This window comes from Brassica napus, chromosome A6 (genome assembly GCF_020379485.1).
Source record: "Brassica napus cultivar Da-Ae chromosome A6, Da-Ae, whole genome shotgun sequence".
Classification (NCBI taxonomy): Eukaryota; Viridiplantae; Streptophyta; class Magnoliopsida; order Brassicales; family Brassicaceae; genus Brassica; species Brassica napus.
Window position 1 is genome coordinate 26450276 of NC_063439.1, and position 20618 is coordinate 26470893.

At 27.6% G+C, this 20618-nt stretch overlaps 2 protein-coding genes across 2 annotated transcripts; one reads left to right on the top strand and one right to left on the bottom strand.

Annotated features, from left to right (window-relative positions):
* Positions 1 to 4814: 4814 nt before the first annotated feature.
* LOC106418039 (vacuolar iron transporter 1) lies at positions 4815 to 8902 on the bottom strand. The gene is made up of 4 exons (XM_013858725.3): positions 7612 to 8902; positions 6591 to 6676; positions 6381 to 6495; positions 4815 to 5243 (listed from the first exon to the last, which is right to left on the bottom strand). The coding sequence occupies exons 1-4, from the start codon at positions 7863 to 7865 to the stop codon at positions 4946 to 4948; spliced, it is 753 nt and encodes a 250-aa protein (XP_013714179.1). The 5' UTR covers positions 7866 to 8902; the 3' UTR covers positions 4815 to 4945.
* Positions 8903 to 14857: 5955 nt separating this feature from the next.
* On the top strand, positions 14858 to 19969 carry LOC106418049 (PHD finger protein At2g01810). Its single transcript, XM_013858734.3, has 3 exons — positions 14858 to 15737; positions 15921 to 16161; positions 18086 to 19969. The coding sequence occupies exons 1-3, from the start codon at positions 15428 to 15430 to the stop codon at positions 19653 to 19655; spliced, it is 2121 nt and encodes a 706-aa protein (XP_013714188.1). The 5' UTR covers positions 14858 to 15427; the 3' UTR covers positions 19656 to 19969.
* Positions 19970 to 20618: the final 649 nt, after the last annotated feature.

Below are 20618 nucleotides of genomic sequence, written 5' to 3' on the forward strand. Positions count from 1 at the left end.
ATCCAAAAAACAAAAAATGGCCCAAACTAAAGTTTCAATTTCTGTACAGATCTTTTAAAATAATGGGCCATTTGGGCCTTGATATTCAACATAGATTTTCAACATAATTGAAGCATATTATATTATTTGTCATTTTCAGATATAAACCTACTGCAGTTTTTTGTATTTAATTTTATTATTAGATTAAACTTTTATAAATTCTTAGTTTGAATAAACATTAAATATGTATAACTAAAAACGTTATTATTTAATGAATTTTCAATATATTAGTTTATGATAATTTAAAATATATACAATAAACTTTAAAATATATAAACACTACATAATTAGTATTATTTATCAGAAATATAACATTTTTTGAATCCATTCTAAATTTCATTCCTATTTTGTACACATAAAAAATCATTTCAAACAGAATAAATACAAAAAATACATAAACAATAGGCACATTTTTAAATGTATTATAAATTATAAATTCTAGGAAAAACCTTCTACTTTACAAATATTTATCATTTTCAAATAAAATTTAAATAGAAAACGATTCCGCGCTTTGAAAGCGCGGGTCAAAATCTAGTGGACCTATAAAGCTAAAGAATTTTTCACCAAACCCCAATTCAAAATTCTAAGCAGCCAACAATTCAAAATGAAATTATTCGACCATTTTTTCTGGTCGGCTTCGATGACAATTTTATAAATAGTGCTGCGGTTGTGGAAGAATTGGCAGAGTTGATAAGCCTTGGATTAAGCGGGCTCTGGATGGATCCGATCATTTTTTATCTGAAGACAGTTTCCTACAATTATTTTTTTTTCCGACTAAAATGTTTTAGGGAAAATTGCTCAAAGAGAACAAAAAAACAAGGTTGTTGTCCCCTTAGTATAAAACTAATATAAAGTTGTCTCAATAGTATAATTTTTCTCATAATCCCAAAACTAACCCTATATTTAATCTAATTAAACACAATTTAAAAGTTAATTTGAATTTAAAAAAAAAAGTTAATGGAAAAAAGGTAAAAAACAGTTGAAAGGCAATCGAAAAAAAAGAGGTATAGATATGCATCATAGAGAACAAGAGTTTATGAGAAGAATCAAAAGAAAAACTGTGGAAAAACCATAGATTGATGAAGAAGAGAAGGAATAATCGTTTTTAAAAAAAAAAATTCAAGTAAAATCGACCATAACACGTTTTAGGAAGTTATTTCTAAGAGATTTTGAGAATATTTTCTTAACTGAAATTTCGTTAATTTTCGCAAAAAATCAAGTATTCTTATCCGTAGAAGGCGACTTCTAAAAGTTTAGAAGAATGATAAAAATTCTGAATACACTTTCTACTTTGAGTAGACGTAAGATTACATTGTAGAAAACATTCTCTACTGGGATTCCTACTGGGATTCTGCCCCTGGCTTTTCAAAATAATTACAACCTTCTGCCATTGCCTATTTTCCTTTTTTTTTTAACGAAAATCGTGCATATTAATTCACCAATCATAACTAACTATTTTTAAATCCAATCACACAACATTCGAACCCAAACAGATTCGACCTAATCCAAAAAACAAAAAATGGCCCAAACTAAAGTTTCAATTTCTGTACAGATCTTTTAAAATAATGGGCCATTTGGGCCTTGATATTCAACATAGATTTTCAACATAATTGAAGCATATTATATTATTTGTCATTTTCAGATATAAACCTACTGCAGTTTTTTGTATTTAATTTTATTATTAGATTAAACTTTTATAAATTCTTAGTTTGAATAAACATTAAATATGTATAACTAAAAACGTTATTATTTAATGAATTTTCAATATATTAGTTTATGATAATTAAAAATATATACAATAAACTTTAAAATATATAAACACTACATAATTAGTATTATTTATCAGAAATATAACATTTTTTGAATCCATTCTAAATTTCATTCCTATTTTGTACACATAAAAAATCATTTCAAACAGAATAAATACAAAAAATACATAAACAATAGGCACATTTTTAAATGTATTATAAATTATAAATTCTAGGAAAAACCTTCTACTTTACAAATATTTATCATTTTCAAATAAAATTTAAATAGAAAACGATTCCGCGCTTTGAAAGCGCGGGTCAAAATCTAGTGGACCTATAAAGCTAAAGAATTTTTCACCAAACCCCAATTCAAAATTCTAAGCAGCCAACAATTCAAAATGAAATTATTCGACCATTTTTTCTGGTCGGCTTCGATGACAATTTTATAAATAGTGCTGCGGTTGTGGAAGAATTGGCAGAGTTGATAAGCCTTGGATTAAGCGGGCTCTGGATGGATCCGATCATTTTTTATCTGAAGACAGTTTCCTACAATTATTTTTTTTTCCGACTAAAATGTTTTAGGGAAAATTGCTCAAAGAGAACAAAAAAACAAGGTTGTTGTCCCCTTAGTATAAAACTAATATAAAGTTGTCTCAATAGTATAATTTTTCTCATAATCCCAAAACTAACCCTATATTTAATCTAATTAAACACAATTTAAAAGTTAATTTGAATTTAAAAAAAAAAGTTAATGGAAAAAAGGTAAAAAACAGTTGAAAGGCAATCGAAAAAAAAGAGGTATAGATATGCATCATAGAGAACAAGAGTTTATGAGAAGAATCAAAAGAAAAACTGTGGAAAAACCATAGATTGATGAAGAAGAGAAGGAATAATCGTTTTTAAAAAAAAAAATTCAAGTAAAATCGACCATAACACGTTTTAGGAAGTTATTTCTAAGAGATTTTGAGAATATTTTCTTAACTGAAATTTCGTTAATTTTCGCAAAAAATCAAGTATTCTTATCCGTAGAAGGCGACTTCTAAAAGTTTAGAAGAATGATAAAAATTCTGAATACACTTTCTACTTTGAGTAGACGTAAGATTACATTGTAGAAAACACATTCCCCGAAATTTAGAATACTTTATAAAAGTAGAAGATGCATTCAGAAGGAAAGTTGATACCTTTACGATTAGTAGAATATGCCTTCCTCTTTTTTTAGAAATTTAGTAAATAGTAAAATGAGTGTTCTAAAAGAAGTAGATGAACGTGTTTATTTTAGAAATCGTTTTCTACTATACCATTTTTTGTAGAAGACGCATTCTACTTTTAGTAGAACGTATTTTAAAAATCTTATTTACCAAGTTTTTGAACAAAAGAAAATTACCAGCTTGTGTATATGGATGTTTTATTAATTGTTTATATTTTTAATAATTTTTTTGATTCATAAAATTATTTATTTTATTAGTTTTCAGAAATACAAAGGGTAAAAAAGAAAAAAATTAGACAAAATTGGTTTTATACTAAAAAGACAACAACCTGATTTTTTTGTTCTCTTTTGGCAATTTTCCAAATGTTTTATTAGTATACTATTTTGTAGCTTAATTTTCCGAGCCATCAACTCATATACGTTTAAACTTAAGAAACAAAATCTTTTATAGCCTAGATAATTGCTATAATTTTACTGAAAATTTCAAATTTTTATTATCAACGTTTAACTTGGTCCAACTACGTTATATGCTATAACTCATATCGATATAGTTTTATTGAGTTCTACCGAATTATATATACATATATATATATATATATATATATATATATATATTTACTAATTTCTATTGAATTCAGATATGTAGATAAGAAAAGAAAAACACGAAAAATACAAAAAAATTGTTGGAAAATGGACGAAAATAAATAATCACAGAGGGAAAAGATGTTGAAAAAAAAAGAAAAAAAAAATAACGACCGAATCGATTTTACTTCGATTGTTGGAAGCTTTGCGTTGATTATAAAAGGATGAGAAATACAACTGTGGAGGATAGATTCCCTATTCCACCGATAGATAATCTAATGGATGAATTGGGATGTTCCAGAGTTAATTTACTAGAATATAGACTTTAGAGCTGCTTATCATCGAGTGCGTATGTCTCTGGATATGCTGCAACATGGACTTGCCGGCGTGATAAGCATTGTATTTTGTTAAGGCATGTATTTGTGAGGTGATCATTGTTTTTATGATTTTTTCGGATAATTTTTTTTTTGTAAGACTTAATTAGCATTATCATTGGATCTAGGGACTATTCAAACAAAATCATCATGTATTCACATTTTAAATATATAATTAAAATTTTATCAAACAAAACAAAAAAAAATTGTATTTAGAGATGTATTGTATTTCCGTTGATTTAAATAATCAAAAATGGAAGAAAACAACCTTGTTTTCCCCATCAAGATCAATATTATTATAGTAGGAGCACAATTTGGACAATACTTTAGACTTTTTATCACTTAAACATCATAATATGTCATCTAACAAATTAATTATTCAATTAAATAAACTAAATATTTATATATTTTAAAATGAAATATCAAAAAATATTCATACAGTTATCCTTTTATGCAGTTATAGTTTCTATTAAATAAAACTTTATAAACAAAAATCATCCCGCAGATTATCCTTTTATTTCAGGTGTACCAAAGCAGCTTCTTGAGTTTATGAAATGTGCCTGGTTTTAGCAGAGAGAGCGTCGCTAATTATTCACAGGTTTGTTTGGTTTGTATCTTTCTTGCTTAAGGCTCTTAAGGTTTTCTTGACTGAATCAATAACTGCAGAAATTCTACCGATCGATTGTATTTGAGGAGATTAAGCGGTGTAGCTTCTCACAGTATGTAGAGACGCCTTGTCTATGGAAATATACGACGAGCTAAGGACAAAGTACTGTGTTTGTATTGCTAAGGCTATTACTATTCCAAAATTAATAATCTAGAGATGTGGAACAAAGATATATGAGTATGACAACTTCTGAACAATGAACAACCAAATATTTGCTTCCTTAAGTTTGCACTCTGTCCCAATAAGTTGTACTTTTACCGTGATAATAAACACATTGCATGCAACAAACAAGTCCAATTTAAAACATTAAAACACAACATTAGTTTTATTAAAGTTGCACCACCTTAGCCAAACAAAAAGCAGCAGCTGAGGCTACCGCTCCTATAAAAGCCGTTTCAAACGCACTTTTAAATGGTCTGCTGCCGGTGAAATGCCCTTTTCCATAGCCGAATATGAAGAGAGACAGCAGAGTTATAACCACAGACGCCACTACCGCATCCACTGCTTGCGGTATGAAGATATAGGGAAATAGAGGTATGAAACCACCAAGAACATAAGCGATTGCAATCGTGAACGCGCTTTGTAATGCTCTTTTTGGTTCAGGCTTCTCTAATCCCAGCTCAAACCTGTGTGAAACAATCAATTACAACTTTAAATTTTGATAAACGAAGTTACGATATGCATTGGTGATAGCTATATATTGTTAAAGTTGATTAACCAGTTCAATAAAACCGAACCGGCCGAGTTCATGCAGATATCGAACATAAGGAGAACAGTTCATTTTTGAAAATTAAAAGCTCTTTGGATGAAAGCCAAATGGTCCAAATCCACCCATAGGCCATATAGCCTATCAAATCTATCAGGAGTGTAAGTTCAGGTTCACTTGAGTTTATATTTTTATATTTAAAAAACAGAAATTTCTGAAATTAGAATGTTATTTTTTTATAAATTTACTTTTTCTTTCTTTTATAGAAAAAGACTGGATTGATCTATATATACACACATATATATAAGTATAACTTATAATCCCAGCTTTCGAAGAAAACTAAAAAGTATTTTCAAAATCCAATACAAACAAAGTACCTATCCGCTAAATATTATTTACCAACATGGCATCACCACAATCATTCTAGCTAAAAATGATAACATGGCTCACTTAAATGATAACATGGATCCTACCTAATCATGACATGACTAAACACATTTACTACACAAAATTCAATTAAAGAAATTCAAATATAAAATAGTAAAAATATAACTATGGTTATAATTAAAAGATTAAATATATAATTATTACCATAATTAAAAGATATATATAAAATATATTATGCCTCAATGTTACAGATTGTATAAATATTTATTTTAATTAATTTTTAAAACACAAAACATAGACTATAGTAATAATAACATTTTTGTATATATTAAAATTATATTTAAAAATTATCACTTAATGTAAAGATAAAGTTAATCAATTTTCTAAATTACTAAATCCACTAAAATTAAATTTAAAATGTTATTTCTGCACTAAACATAGTGCAAGACGAAACACCTAGTTGTTACTATATTGAAACCAACAATATAGTAATCATATAGACTATAGTAATAATAACATTTTTATATATATTAAAATTGTATTCAAATATATCAATTAATGTAATATAAGGTTAATCAATTTTCTAAATTACTAAATCCACTAAAATTAAATTTTAAATTTTATTTTTGCACGCAAGAAAACACCTAGTTGTTACTACGTTGAAACCAACCTCATCATAAAATCAACCCATGCTTGAGGATTTTTACGAAGAGCATTAACAACAGGTGAATATTCACGTGGTTCTACTCCATAGTCTGACAACATCTCTGCTACCTCTGCTGCCTCTGTCAAATCCACATATCGTAAATTGCGTTACACAACTTACAGTTAATAATTTCCTCGGATGGACGGTTTGAATTTATCTGGAAAATGGTCTTACCAGTCTCAGGAATGGTCTTGATCTCTTCTTGTTCTCGTTTCACCTCTCGTGCGTAATGATCCGCTTCGCTCTTGGCCGCTAGATACCTATATTTGTAATTCAATTAAACTTATAGGCCGGTGACTGGGTTTTGTAACTTAACATATGGTTTACATGTATAAACATAAGTATAAATAAAATTGCATGCAAGCATTTTCAGTGCCGGCCTTGGTTGGAAGCTAAGAAAGCAGGCTTCCAGGTTCCAGCAATTGAAAAATTATGAATATTTCCAGCCTTTAATGATACCTGCATTGATTAGATTTCTACAGGAGTTTTTTCCAATATAAAAAGTATTCATTCTGTTTTATTCTAATTATCGTTTTATATTTATAAATCAAATTAAAAAAATATTTAATTTTATATTTTTCTAAATAAAACACATTGCCAATACAACTAACTACATTTCAACTAGTAAAAAAATAGACTGAAAATAAATAAAAAATCACATAGCATATAAAATTAATATATTTTGCATTAAAATTCTAAGACAATACTTATCCAGAAAAAATAATCTACAACAATTAAAATGAAACGGATGTAGTAAAAAAATAAGAGAAAGATGATGATAGTTAATATTACCATTTGTCCTTTTTCATTTGCTTATAGTTTTAAGCATAATTGACAAGAAATTCAGTAGAGTGTACCACTGCTGATGGCCTTATATCACCAAACATTATTTTAAAATCAACGAATTAATATTTAACACACAAGTAATTTGTTATATATGCTTACTGTAAGCATATATATAGCTAATTTTCCAAGAATACTGATACCGTTTGATACCACAAGTATACAATTTATCCAACGGATAGTTCATTTTTCTGATAATAATGTGATAAGTAGAAATCAATAATCATTGCACGTAGGATTAGCTTTCATAATAACACGTGTGAATGTGATCAATAAACCCAAATTTCTAGTATAAGGAGTATATATTAAAGCCTAATAAATATAAGTGTTGTTGTACTAGTTATAAGCTTACCCGCCGAGTCCCATGGAGATAGCGCCGGCGGCGACTTCAGCGATACCAGCGGTGAGTATGATAGACGAAGAGGCATTAGCACCGGAGAGTCCGGCGGCGAGTGCAAAAGGAACGGTTAAACCGTCAGAAACGCCGATGATGATGTCACGAACGATCTCTCCAGCGGTGAAGTGTTTCTCGGCATGATGTTCGAGAAGTGATTGCTTCTCAGGCTCTATAGAGATCCTCGTGATATTATCTTCTCCCGGCGACATGTGAAGATGAATCTTTTTTTCTCTCTTTTTTTGTTTTCTTTCTTTCTGATATATGTTTGTGGAAGTATATATTCGCGAAGAACGGAAGAATTAATGGAATATCAGATCATTTATTTATTTTATTTTGTTTCGGTCTTACGTTTTACATTTTCTTAATATAACGATTTCAATTTTTATTTTAGTAACATGTATCTTGCCACTTATAAGTAGGCTAAATTAAAGAAACAGTTTATACTTCCGCCGTCCTTTAATACTTCTTTAGTTCTTTTAATACTTGCTTGATGTTTTGAAGATTTGTTTATGTTCCAATTAGATCATGATGTTGTTAGTTTTATCTATCAAAATTAATTAAATTTTATATTATATGAGCTTTAATATTTCGAAAATTGAAAATTATAGATTGAATTGTGATTATGTAAATAATTAATAATTTGTTTAAATAATTGAAATAATGTTTTATATATTTTGTGTATAGTTGTAAAACTTTATTTAATAATAAGTAAAGGAAATAGTTTTGCAAAATATTAATTACTTTACCAGATTACAGAAATCTATGTATGTTGATTAATAAGATTTGATAACAATAAGTTTATAAATATGCTTATTTGCTCACCTAAAACTACAGGGATACAACGTAGACTTACTAAGAGCATATCCACTGACCACTGGTGCTTCTAATGTAAAGTTCTTCAACACAAAAATTAAAAATAATGGAACTGATCTTTCGTTCCAGATCTTCTTTCCACATCTTAAGAAACTATGAGTCAATGTACACTTTTTAATTAATACAATTATACTTTAAAATATACGATTAAATTCCTTAAAAATGTTAATACATTTATAGGTAGGTAGGTAACCGGTCGGAAAAAAAAACCTATTGTTAAGGATTATCTAAACTTTTATACAAACGTAAGATCTTTAGTAGATATGTCTGTTTTAAAATAAAATACAAAAATTGAGAACTAGTCTTTTGAATGAGAGATTCTTTACACATCTTAAGAAACTATGAGTCAATGTTTCCCTCTTCTTTGATACAATTTTAAGTTATTTTTAGGTTCACTAACCAATCAAAATTAGTTATTTCATATTTAGTATCTTTTAAAAAAAGGAACAAAATATTATTAATTTATATCATGATTTTAAAATTAAAAAAATAAAAATAAAAATAGTACTAGTTGCAAAAAAAAGACAAGATTTTTTTAAAAAATATTTTTAACGCCATTAACAAAACACTAAACCCTAAACCCTAAATCCTAAATCCTTGGGTAAACCATACATAAATTATTGGATAAATCATAAACCCTAAATCAAAAACACTAAATATTAAGAAAACTAAACCCAAGGGTTTAAGGGTTAGGATTAAGGGTTTAGTGTTTTAACATTTAGAATTTTCTTTTGCAACTAGTACTATTTTTTATTTATTTTTACTTTTTTTAAATCATGATATAAATTCATAATATTTTGTTTCCTTGAAAAAAAAATACTGAATATTAAATAATTGATTTCTATTGGTCGGTGAATTTACAGGTTCACCTAGGGGTGAACCCAAAAATAACTGTACAATTTTACTTTGAAATTTAAACTTAATTACACAATTAATTTCCTTAAAATACTAAGACCATGTGCATCGCGGAGTCCTTAGAAGGTTTTTCAGGCGTGGACCCCGCAAAAAAAGAGAAAAACCTATAAGAAAAACTATGAAGTAAGGATCGATTTTTTTGGGTTTTTGTGATTTTCGCGGACCCCACTAACATGTGGCGGTCCGCAATTGATTCTTTTTTTTTTTAAAGATAAAAAAATAAAAATTAAAAATCTGAAACCCCAAGTGGGGTTCCAGCGATGCACATGCTCTAATACATTAATAGATAGATAAAGGATTGGAGAAACCTATGACAAGGATGATCTAAACGTTTATACAAACATAAGGGTTTTAATAATAAAATTCATCAAATCACATATTCATCACATCTTTTTAAACAAGAAAACTGGATTTAATATAACAATCAAATCCCATAAAATAGTTAGATGCTTAAGTTTATGTGAAAAGGAAATAAAAGGCTGAATATCTCACACAAAGTCTTTCGATTCATCACCAAAACATTACTCACCAATGTTTTAGAGCAGGCTAAAGATTATTACAAAGTTAAAAACATTCAAAGTCTCATCTCATGTTAACATAAAACATATACTCCATAAGAAGAGCATGTCTTAAATTATATATTGTTTATAGGTCTTGTCCCCCATTGTCCCATATATTATTTGAAAAGTGATTTGAACACGTTTCATCATCATAATTATTTTCAATAAAAAAAATGACATGACACTAAAAAAATAACATGCTTTTAGAAAATACCAATGTGACATCATACTAATTGTGAAATGTAAAATTTTCTTATAAAAACTTATATTTTTGGCAAGTATTTTTAATTGTTTAGGGTAACCGGATCTAGATTCACCGGATTCATGATATTAGTATCTGGATCTGTCCTTTTTTCGTATTTGGGTTTTAGATATTCGTTCCAATATTGTATTATTCATGAATATTTGGATCTGGATTCGGATCCGTAAAAAAAATTTAAAAAATCTTTAAAAATACTAAAATTATAAAATAATATATAAATTAAATATGTATATAAATATATCAATAATATTTAAAAATTAAAATATAATATCAAAATACTAATTTTATGTATAAATATTAATAAATCAACAATAATTATTAATAAAATTTTAAATTTAATATATTTTAAAAATTCGGATCCAGATATCCAGACTTCCCAGTCCTAACAATTAAAATATATTAATAACTCATATATCACTATTAAAGTAAAAAAAATAATATATATATAGTAATAAGCTAAATAAGATTACAATATAATATTGTACACTAACTTGTATATCATATTTGTATAAATATAATTGTAAATATGCATCAACAAATACAAAACTAAAGTAACACTAATAAAAAAAAATATAATAGAAAATGAGTAAAAGTTTATTTAAATTTATCTGTTCATCATGTTCATTAACAAATTGATTTCTCAGTTTAACATATTTTAACTAAAATAAACAAAATCTCAAATTTATTAGAATTTATATATATATATACACATTTAAAACTAGATGATAAAATATTTATTTAAAAATATATAATCATTAAATATAATATAATTATAAATTATTTTTATTAAATGTAATTTTAAATTTATTAAAATTTAAATAAAATTAAAATTAAATAGTTAAACTAAATCAAAAGAAATAAGACTACAAAAATACATTATGATTTTTTTAAAAAACCATTGAAATTATAATATAAAAATAATAATTTTCAGATGTAGATTAAAATTTTATTTTCAAATAAAAAAAATATCATATTTAAAGTAATTTTGGGAATGGTGTAGGAAAACTTCTAGTTATATTAAACTATGTTTACATTCCAAACAAAATTTTCTTACACACTCGACCTTTTCAAAAATCTTACAACACTTATTATCGTTGTGTGCTAATATAGAAGCTGAGTTGATGTAATTAACATGGACAAGATTTTGGATGTTATAGGGTGCTTTTTAACCAAATTTATTTATCTATACTATTAAAATATGAAAGATTTTTCATTTAATGAAAAACTCAAATTTACCTAAAATACCATTAAGTTTCAATAAAAAATATAATTTTAATTAATGACATTTTAGTCTTTTGGTTTTGGAATCCAGTTCAAACAAGAATGGATTTGAATAATAATAATCAAGATTTTTCATTAATTAAATGCCTAAATTTGAAATCCATTAATATTATTTGAGAATTTGTTTTTTATTAAACACAAATGAAATTTGATCTTAAATATAGTATATACAATGCAATTTTTACTGGTCCTAGTTTTACTATACACATAAAATTCAATAAGAATTATATGTGTTTTATTCTTTATAACATAATTATTCAAAATTACAATATAAAAATCTATTACAACAATAAGACTACATCCATCAAGATCATATCAAATTCAGCCACATAATATATCAGCCCTAAGAAATTAGATTTATTTATTTGCGGCCATATATTTGTTTCTTTTAAAAAATTTTGGGTTCAATTCATTTTTTATAAAATTACTTCCAACTAGTTAATAGTGGGGTTTTGAGCTTTTATCAGGTTCCATCGAATATTTCATTAAATTCAAACCGGATTATATATAAGGTGCCTACCAGTTCGGCAACGAGGTTGGGTCAAACATTATCATTTAACAACTAAATTATTTATTTTCTGATTAAAAGTTATAAATTCATGCAAATTTTATCAAAATAGTTGATAAAAAATATCAGTGTTTTGAAAGAACAAGTGAAAATAGTAGTTGTTTCTAAATGAATAAGAATAAAAAATGATGTAGATTAATGGTTAGAACTATGATACAAATATATAAAAAGAAAATCTCATTTTAATTTAAAATTAACAATTCATTCGCTATTACATTTCAGTAATGAGAACACATTATTCTTCGATATATAGTATTTATACTATTAAATCACATGCATCATTTTTAAATTTATTTCAAATTAATACCAGACTTTGAAAGGAAAACAGCGATAAAAACATAGAAACTCAATTGTTAAAATTTAAAGCAAAATGGATTAGTAATTTTAATCAATGTTAGATAAATAAGTAAAAAGCAAATACTCGCTTTCTAAGTACAAATCAAAATCTAGTAATATTTTTAAAATAAATACCCTTCAATGCAAAAAGTACAATAAGCAATAAGCGTATACTCCATTTTTACCATAAATTTTCTAGAATCGTTTTGACTTATCTTATATATTAAAACAGAAGTCACAACCTTGATTCATGTGTGATTTTTAAAAAAATGGACCTAATGGACCTATTCATAGAAATTCATACTATATTTTAATTCAGACTAATAATAAATATAATTTTTAAAATATTTTAATCATAGTATCTTTTGATATCTTTTCATTTTAAATATAAATATATTTATTTTAAAATTCTAACAAATTTGTTTAAAAAGATTTTTACAAGATCTTCATTTTTGAAATTATACTTAAATATTTTCACTAATTTCGAAATTAGTTTAAAATATTATTATACATTAATATATTCAGTTATATAAAATGAAAAATAAAAAAATCTATAATATTTTAGTTATTATATAATCATAATCAATTATATTAAATTAAAATTTTTATATTGAGCTAAATATAATAAAATTGTATTAAATTTATATATTTATATATTTTACTTTCGTAATTATAAAATATTTATGTTCAAAAATAAAATCTAATATGTTGGTAAGATGGGTTAACATTATCAAACTATATAATACATGTATAAAAATTAACATGTATTTCTTTAAAGTTAATAATATAAAATATTTGTAACTACTTTAATCATAATATATTTTCATTTTAAATATAATATATATTTATATATTATATTTTAAAAATTCTAATAAATCTGTGTAATATTTAAACAATAACTTAATGTATTTTAAGTTATCGTTTAGAAATAAAAATAAATAAATTATATCCTATTTTATCTACTTTTATAGTCATGATCATGTTAAAATATAATTATTAGACTAAAATAAATATGATAAATTTATATTCAATTGATAAATTTATAAATTTTATTTTCATAAATATAAACTATTTATTTAAAATATAATATGATGATAGAACGACTTAAAATTAACAAACTATATAATACATGTATAAAAATTAACATATCTTACACTTTTATAGATACAATAATAAATTATCTAAAATGAATAAGCATAAAAATATTGGTAAAAAAGAAATCCAGTTTTGAAATACGTGTCAGAATTTAGCGTAAATTAAATACAAAATATTTTTTAAATATATTTTCTCATGAATATATTAATTTGCTTAATAACTAAATGCAAATACAATAAGATAAATATATAATAAGAAGTGGCAAATACATAAGGTTTAAACAATTAATTAATTATAACATGTAAATTATAAAATTATTGTATTTGAAATAGTTATATAAATATTTAAGTATATGATTAACATTAAAAATATATACCACTTATGTTCTAAAACAATAATTTATGTATAGAAAAATGAAAACAAACACCCGTGCGGTTGCACGGGTCAAAATCTAGTTAGTGTTTAATTAGTTTTGCTGCTACCACCAATAAACACTGCATTTATAGATGGTAGTTGTTCTTGTCGTTTTACATCAAACACCAAGAATGATGTAAACTGCGTTGCACCAACGCTGTAAACCATGTTACACCGTTCCGAATCTATCAAAATCAATAGATGCTTTCAGCTAACATTTGTGGCTTTAGAAGGATAGATAATTTCTTTCAAAATATAAATATAATATATTTAATTAACTTTTTTTACATTGAGATAAAATAAATACTTATATATATATATATATTATACTTTTATTATAAAACTTTAAATCAACAATATTTGTTATAATTTCTTAGACATTAATATATATACATATATATAACCCCAAAATAAAATTCAAAACTGTGAACTTATAAATATAATTTTTAAATTTTTTATAATAATTTATTTTTATATTTTATAATTATATAAAAATAATAATTTTAATTTATTATTAAACCGTTGTTGCATTTAGTAGTCAACCAATCATAAATATTTCGTATTAATTTCTATTGATATACCAGTAGTACAAACATTAATAATCATTCGCATCAAAAACTCCTACCACTGACCCTTACTCTCTAACCAACATCCTGTCTCCTCCTACTATGGTTTCAACTTTCAGCTATCAAAGATGGATCATGATTGCTTATTCGCTTGCCTGCTCATTTGGATTGTATGTCGCAAAATGATACTTCCGAGTTCGTTTTTGGGCTTTAATTCATTTATGGTTGACGTGGTTCAATTTAGTTATTATCTTGTTATTACCTTTTATATTGGACTTTTCTTTATTTTGGGCTTAAATCATTTCGATTGATAGAGTAAATTCTTGTTGGTTTTAATTTTTGAAAATAGTACTTTCTCAGCCAAAAGTCATATTTTTTGGGATTCTTATTTCTTACTAGAGAAGGAAACAATTTCTTTTGCTGAGACTATTATTTACAATTTTTGTTTTACTTTCTTACAAATTTGTAAATAACCATCCTATCCATCAATAATTTATTAATTAAAACTATACTAAAAAGAAAAAAAATCTCTAAAACTCATTTACAAAAAGACTAATGTCAGTTATAGCCTAAAATTAGACGAATGCGTTGAAAATTATGATAAACCGGAAATCCCACTCTTACTTTTGATAAAGCAAATTACCAATGAGCCCTGGAATCACAAAACGACAAAATAGTACGAGATTTGCTAACAACTTCGCCGCCATAAGGGCAAAATCGTCAATTCAATGAGTCCAACCCAAATCCCCAATGTCACGTGATAATATCACGGTGATATATATACCACAAAGGATATCAAGAAAATAAAATAAAAACTCTCTCCCCTCTCTCTCTCTCTCTCTCTCTCTCTCTCTCTCTCTCTCTCTCCTCCTTTCATCGTCGTACTAGTCTCTTTGCAGTCATGGCAATAACCGTATACGACGCCCTCACGGAGAGGAAAAAAACCGCCAAGATCATCAATTTTAGCGATTCCGCCTCCTCTTCCTCCTCTTTAGTCAACCTCTCGTCGACTACTTTCCGTGACAGCATCAGATCGCTTCTCAGCGACTACGCCGTGACAGAAGATTACACTGTCCACGGCAACACCGTCTCTTGTATCTTCCTCTACAGCGTAGAAACCGGCGCCGTGTTCCCTCTTTTCGCCGTCGAAGAACGAATCTCCGAAGGCGATTTATCTCATAATCTTCTCTGCGATGTTTGTAGATGCGTCGGTATAATCAATTTCTCGATCGATTTTCGATCTAAACCGTTTTTGATTTGATTTTGATTTTGTTAGGTTTACCACTCAAATCTCGTGATGTTCTTCTAATCGTTTCCTAGGGCTTTGTTTTCATTAAAATAAAAGTCTGATGATTTAATATTTATTATTATTATTGTTGTTATGGGTAATACAGGTTGGGGTCATCATTACGTGACAAAGAGAAAGTATCATTTGATAATCCCGACGGTTGATAAATGGAAGGAGCCATTGACGAGAGAGACCATTAAGGCTAGCAATCATTTGATGCATGGTGTGATTCACTGCAATGGCTTTGGTCACTTGCTATGCATCAACACTGATGGTGCTTTTCGTTACTTTTCTGGTGACCAAATCATGCACCTTTGGGACCGTCTCTGCTCAACTCTTCACACTAGGTAACCTTTATACTTGTTTTTGTATTCTCTAGCATCAATTTTATATCCATTTTCATAAAATTGTTTGTGATCATTTCAGAAGAAATGAAACAAAAGATACGAGTAAAAACTTCGAAAAATATATCTACATATGTAAGATAGTACTAGAAACTTTTTGTGCTAGTTATAAAAAAAATGAAACAAAAGATAACTAGGATAGTTTTAACTTCGCATATCGTATATAAGATAATAAACTTTTTAATGCTAATTATAGAAAATATTTTGGCGCGCAAAGATGTTTGAAATCTCAGGTCGGAAAAATAAGTTAAAACGGATAAATTTAATGGTATTAAATTAAAAAATTTCCTGTTGGATATTTTTGCCAAATATAAAAGGCATTTGTGGTATTCATATTAAAATTTCCATGTTGGAGTTTTTTTGCTAAATATAAAAGACATTTGTGGTGTTTATGTTAAAAATTTCACGTCAGACGAATAAAACTTTGAGAAATTATGGCCATTAATATCAAAATTTCTTATCAGTGAGAAGTTGGAATGAATATATTTTTCTAACTCTAAGCTTTTTTGTCGAATTGATGTCAGAAATTCTAATATTTACGGAAATTTTCTATTTATAAGAGAAATTTCGATATCAATTTTAAAATTCCATATCGGAAACTTTCCTATGATGAAAGACATTTTTGGTATTGTTGTTTGAAATCTTATTTTGGAAAAATATTTTCTGACTATAAAATAAATGGTGGCACTAATATTAGAAATTTCAATCCTAATTATAATCATAATAATATTGTAGAACTGATGTCAGAAATTCTATGTATTTTTTGCTAATTATAAGAGACTTAGTTGAGTTAATGTTTACAAAAAAAAATTACTACATGTAATAAAGATTCTGGCATACATTAAAAAATTTATCAGGTGAAACTTTTTTTGTTAAATAAAATATAAATTTAGGACTAGAACAAATAATTTTTCTTATGATGTCATAAGAGTCGTCAATAATATTATAGAGAAATAATGGCATTGCTGCTAGAGATTTATAAGAATTTTCAATAATATTATAGATAAATAATGGTATTGGTGCTAGAGATTTCATTGGAAAGATTAAGTTTGCTTGATTATAAGAAAAATGTGTCATTGATATTAAAATTTATGTCTAAAATTAACTGAGACAAATAAGTTTTCCAATTTTAAGAGAGAGATTGTTGCATTTCCATGTCAGCTACTTTTTAAGAAAGACTATAGCATTGATGTTACTAACTATATGATGATTTTCAATATCCCTCATCATAAGTTCTCTTAATTATAAAAACTAAGTTATTTTTTGTTTTTGTAACTGGCATTTATAAAAACTAAGTTTCGAAGTACGTTTTCTCTTTCTCACAACTTGCGGTTTTGGTGTTTTTCATCTCGCCTTCTCTGGGTTTATTCTCTACGATTTCGAATTATTTGTTTGATTTGTTATTTTTGATTTGAATGTTTATATTTAATATTTTGATTTTCAAATTCTTACATTCCAAATTCTACGTATATAAATGCATTTTATGTCTTACTTGTTTTGAAACGGAACGGGTGGGTTAATCCGTAAGGTGAGCTTGCAAATCCCTTAATATGTCTTGTAGTGCCGTGCACCTTTTAAAACCAAGTTAGACTTAATCTAGTAGATAAAGTATATGAACTAACCTTGATTTCTAGATTCTAACTAAAATAAATTGTTACTCAATTGATGGTTTAGAAATATATAGTTGGGATCTTAACTATTTTTGAAGATTTTTTACAAAGATGCAGGGCCATGGTAATCCATATAATATCAGTGTGGTTATAATGCACCAATTGGTCTACCCTAGCAAATAATATTAAGTGGGTTTAATGAGTAGTGTATATATGAAATCGTTAATCAATGTTTTATGTCTTTGCAATGTCTTCAGGAAGATTTCACTGGATGATATATCAAGGAAGGGATCGATGGATCTGAGGCTGCTCCATGGTGTTGCATATGGTCGACCCTGGTTTGGGAAATGGGATTACATGTTCTCTCATGGAAGCTTTGGGATCAGAAAAGAACAATACAGTCGAGCTATTTGCATTCTTAGCTCCATGGAAGTTGACAAGATAAAGGAAGATTTCTCCGGAACAAGAAAAGAGAGACTGATGAAGATGATCATCAACTTCTACAGAGAATCAAGTAAAACCCCATTGGTCACTCTCTCTGAGTTGCTTCAGTTCATGCTTGCCTTCGCTTCTAAAGCTCCCGTTGAAAGAACCACTGCAATGTCACTAGTAACAATATCTTCACATCATGTTTCAAATCAAGTTCTTGGAGACGATGGAGACACTTCGGATAGCTCTTATACTTCATCCCCTGATGATCATGTGGAATTGGATGATGATGAGAATGATTCTGGCGCAGACACTGACCTAGCCGATCATGATACTACAATGGTGGGCATGAATCCCCCAAAGTATAATTCGTTTGATGCTATGGCCAGGGGAGAAGATGCTAGATGGTCTGCAAAGAGGTTGAGTAACGCAGCTCAAGCGGTTCTCAAAGTTTTCAACGAGAGAAACAACAGCGTCATTACTCGCCAAGAGCTACGTGAAGCTGTTAGAGGCAGCATTGGTGATACAGGGTTGATTGACTTCTTGCTCAAACACATTGACAAGGTTCTAATAGGTGACCAAATAGTTCAGAGGTTCACAAACCCGGAATCGCGGATGCTACAATTCTCACTAAGGAAAATAACTCCCCCTGCTCTAGATCGAGAAGCGAAAAAGAGAAGGAAAACTCAAGAAACTGATGAATGGAGATCAACCACTCCTGGACTAGATCCTTACGAAGACATTCTCTATCTCTATCAGAATCTCTTTCTGACTTATCCTGATACAGAAGTATACAGTGATGCCTCTGAAGTTATCTTGAACTGCAAGGGCTTTGTGAAAGAATGGCCCTTACCCTCTCACCAGGAACAGGACACTTTAACAGTAAGCTGCCAAGTCTTGCCTAATCACGAGGAGGTACTCAGAGACTTCACCAGGAAACTACCCCCTGGTGAACTCGTGATGGTTCCTCAAAACGCAACCATCAGAGAACTTAAATCTGCAGCAGAGAAAGCTCTGAGGGACACTTACTTCGTCATGGAGAATTTTGAAGTGTTGGAGATCAAAAAGAAAGACCTTGAGAAGATTGATGAGACCACTGGTGTAAAGTCAGATGGTAATAAGATTATGATGACAGAGTTTCTGGTGACAGGGTTTGGTCTGGATACAGGGACAGAGCTAAGGTATGAAGGCGGGTTTGATGACTGGACCGTTGAGTGCAGATGCGGTGCTAGAGATGATGACGGCGAGAGAATGGTGGCTTGTGATGCTTGCAAGGTTTGGCACCACACTAAGTGCCATTCCATAGAAGATGATGAAGCTGTGCCTAAGGTGTTTTTATGTAATAGGTGTTTTGGAGATAGCGTGAGATCCAAGAAACGCAGTGTTGCCAATCGCTAGCACTTGCATAGCCAAGTGTTTTGGAGATCGCTTGCGATCCAAGAAATGCGGAGTTTCCCTAATATATTTTAACATAAACCATTGATTATATTAATTAACATGCATAGCTGGTGTTTTGGAGATCGCTATGATTGATCGTACATTGTTATGTTGAACGTTTCCAAACCATTGATTACTTTAACCATTGATCGATCTTTACTTTGCTGCATGAGAAAAACATTGTTATTTTGCTCCAGACATTTTAGTAGAAGCTATAAATTGTGTGTATAAACATATTAAATTTCGATTGTCAATACATTATTTTTTGTAACTAACTTTTTTTTTTTTAAATTACATTTAGTCATTAAGTAATGCATTGAATATGTAAAAAAAAATTTTTTTAAACAATTCTTAAAACATGAATCTTTCTGATGGAATATTATACAACTTGACTATCTCATTTGTTTTAAATTATAATATATCTATCTATCTATCTATACTATTATTTGCGAAGTAAATTTTTGGAATCGAGCTCTCACGTTAAAAATTAGGGCGGTTAATATCTATAATACTCTTAATAAATTTTATATATAATTAATTATATAACCAAAAACGAATTTTTTTTAATAATATTAACTTTTTTAAAAATAAGATAAGTCTTATATATTGTGTTGTTATCTTAAAACATATTTTTCAATTATATTTTTGGAATCGAGCTCTCACGTTAAAAGTTAAGCGGTTAATATCTATAATACCCTTAATGAATTTTCTAAATAATTAATTATATAATCAAAAACGAATTTTAATTAATAATATTAACTTTTTGGAAATAAGATAATTCTTATATATTGTGTTGTTATCTTAAAACATATTTTTCAATTATAAAATTTAAAAATAAACTATAAAACAATTATAATAAATTCAGTGGTTAAAGTCAATGTTATCTTTAATAAATTTTAATTAATCTATACTATTATTTGCGAA

Coding starts and splice junctions, on each gene's coding strand:
- LOC106418039 (XM_013858725.3), bottom strand. CDS start 7,865: ATGTCGCCGGGAGAAGATAATATCACGAGGATCTCTATAGAGCCTGAG. Junction 6,677..7,611: donor ATCTCCATGGGACTCGGCGG/GTAAGCTTATAA, acceptor TTACAAATATAG/GTATCTAGCGGCCAAGAGCG. Junction 6,496..6,590: donor CAAGACCATTCCTGAGACTG/GTAAGACCATTT, acceptor TGGATTTGACAG/AGGCAGCAGAGGTAGCAGAG.
- LOC106418049 (XM_013858734.3), top strand. CDS start 15,428: ATGGCAATAACCGTATACGACGCCCTCACGGAGAGGAAAAAAACCGCC. Junction 15,738..15,920: donor CGATGTTTGTAGATGCGTCG/GTATAATCAATT, acceptor TGGGTAATACAG/GTTGGGGTCATCATTACGTG. Junction 16,162..18,085: donor TGCTCAACTCTTCACACTAG/GTAACCTTTATA, acceptor CAATGTCTTCAG/GAAGATTTCACTGGATGATA.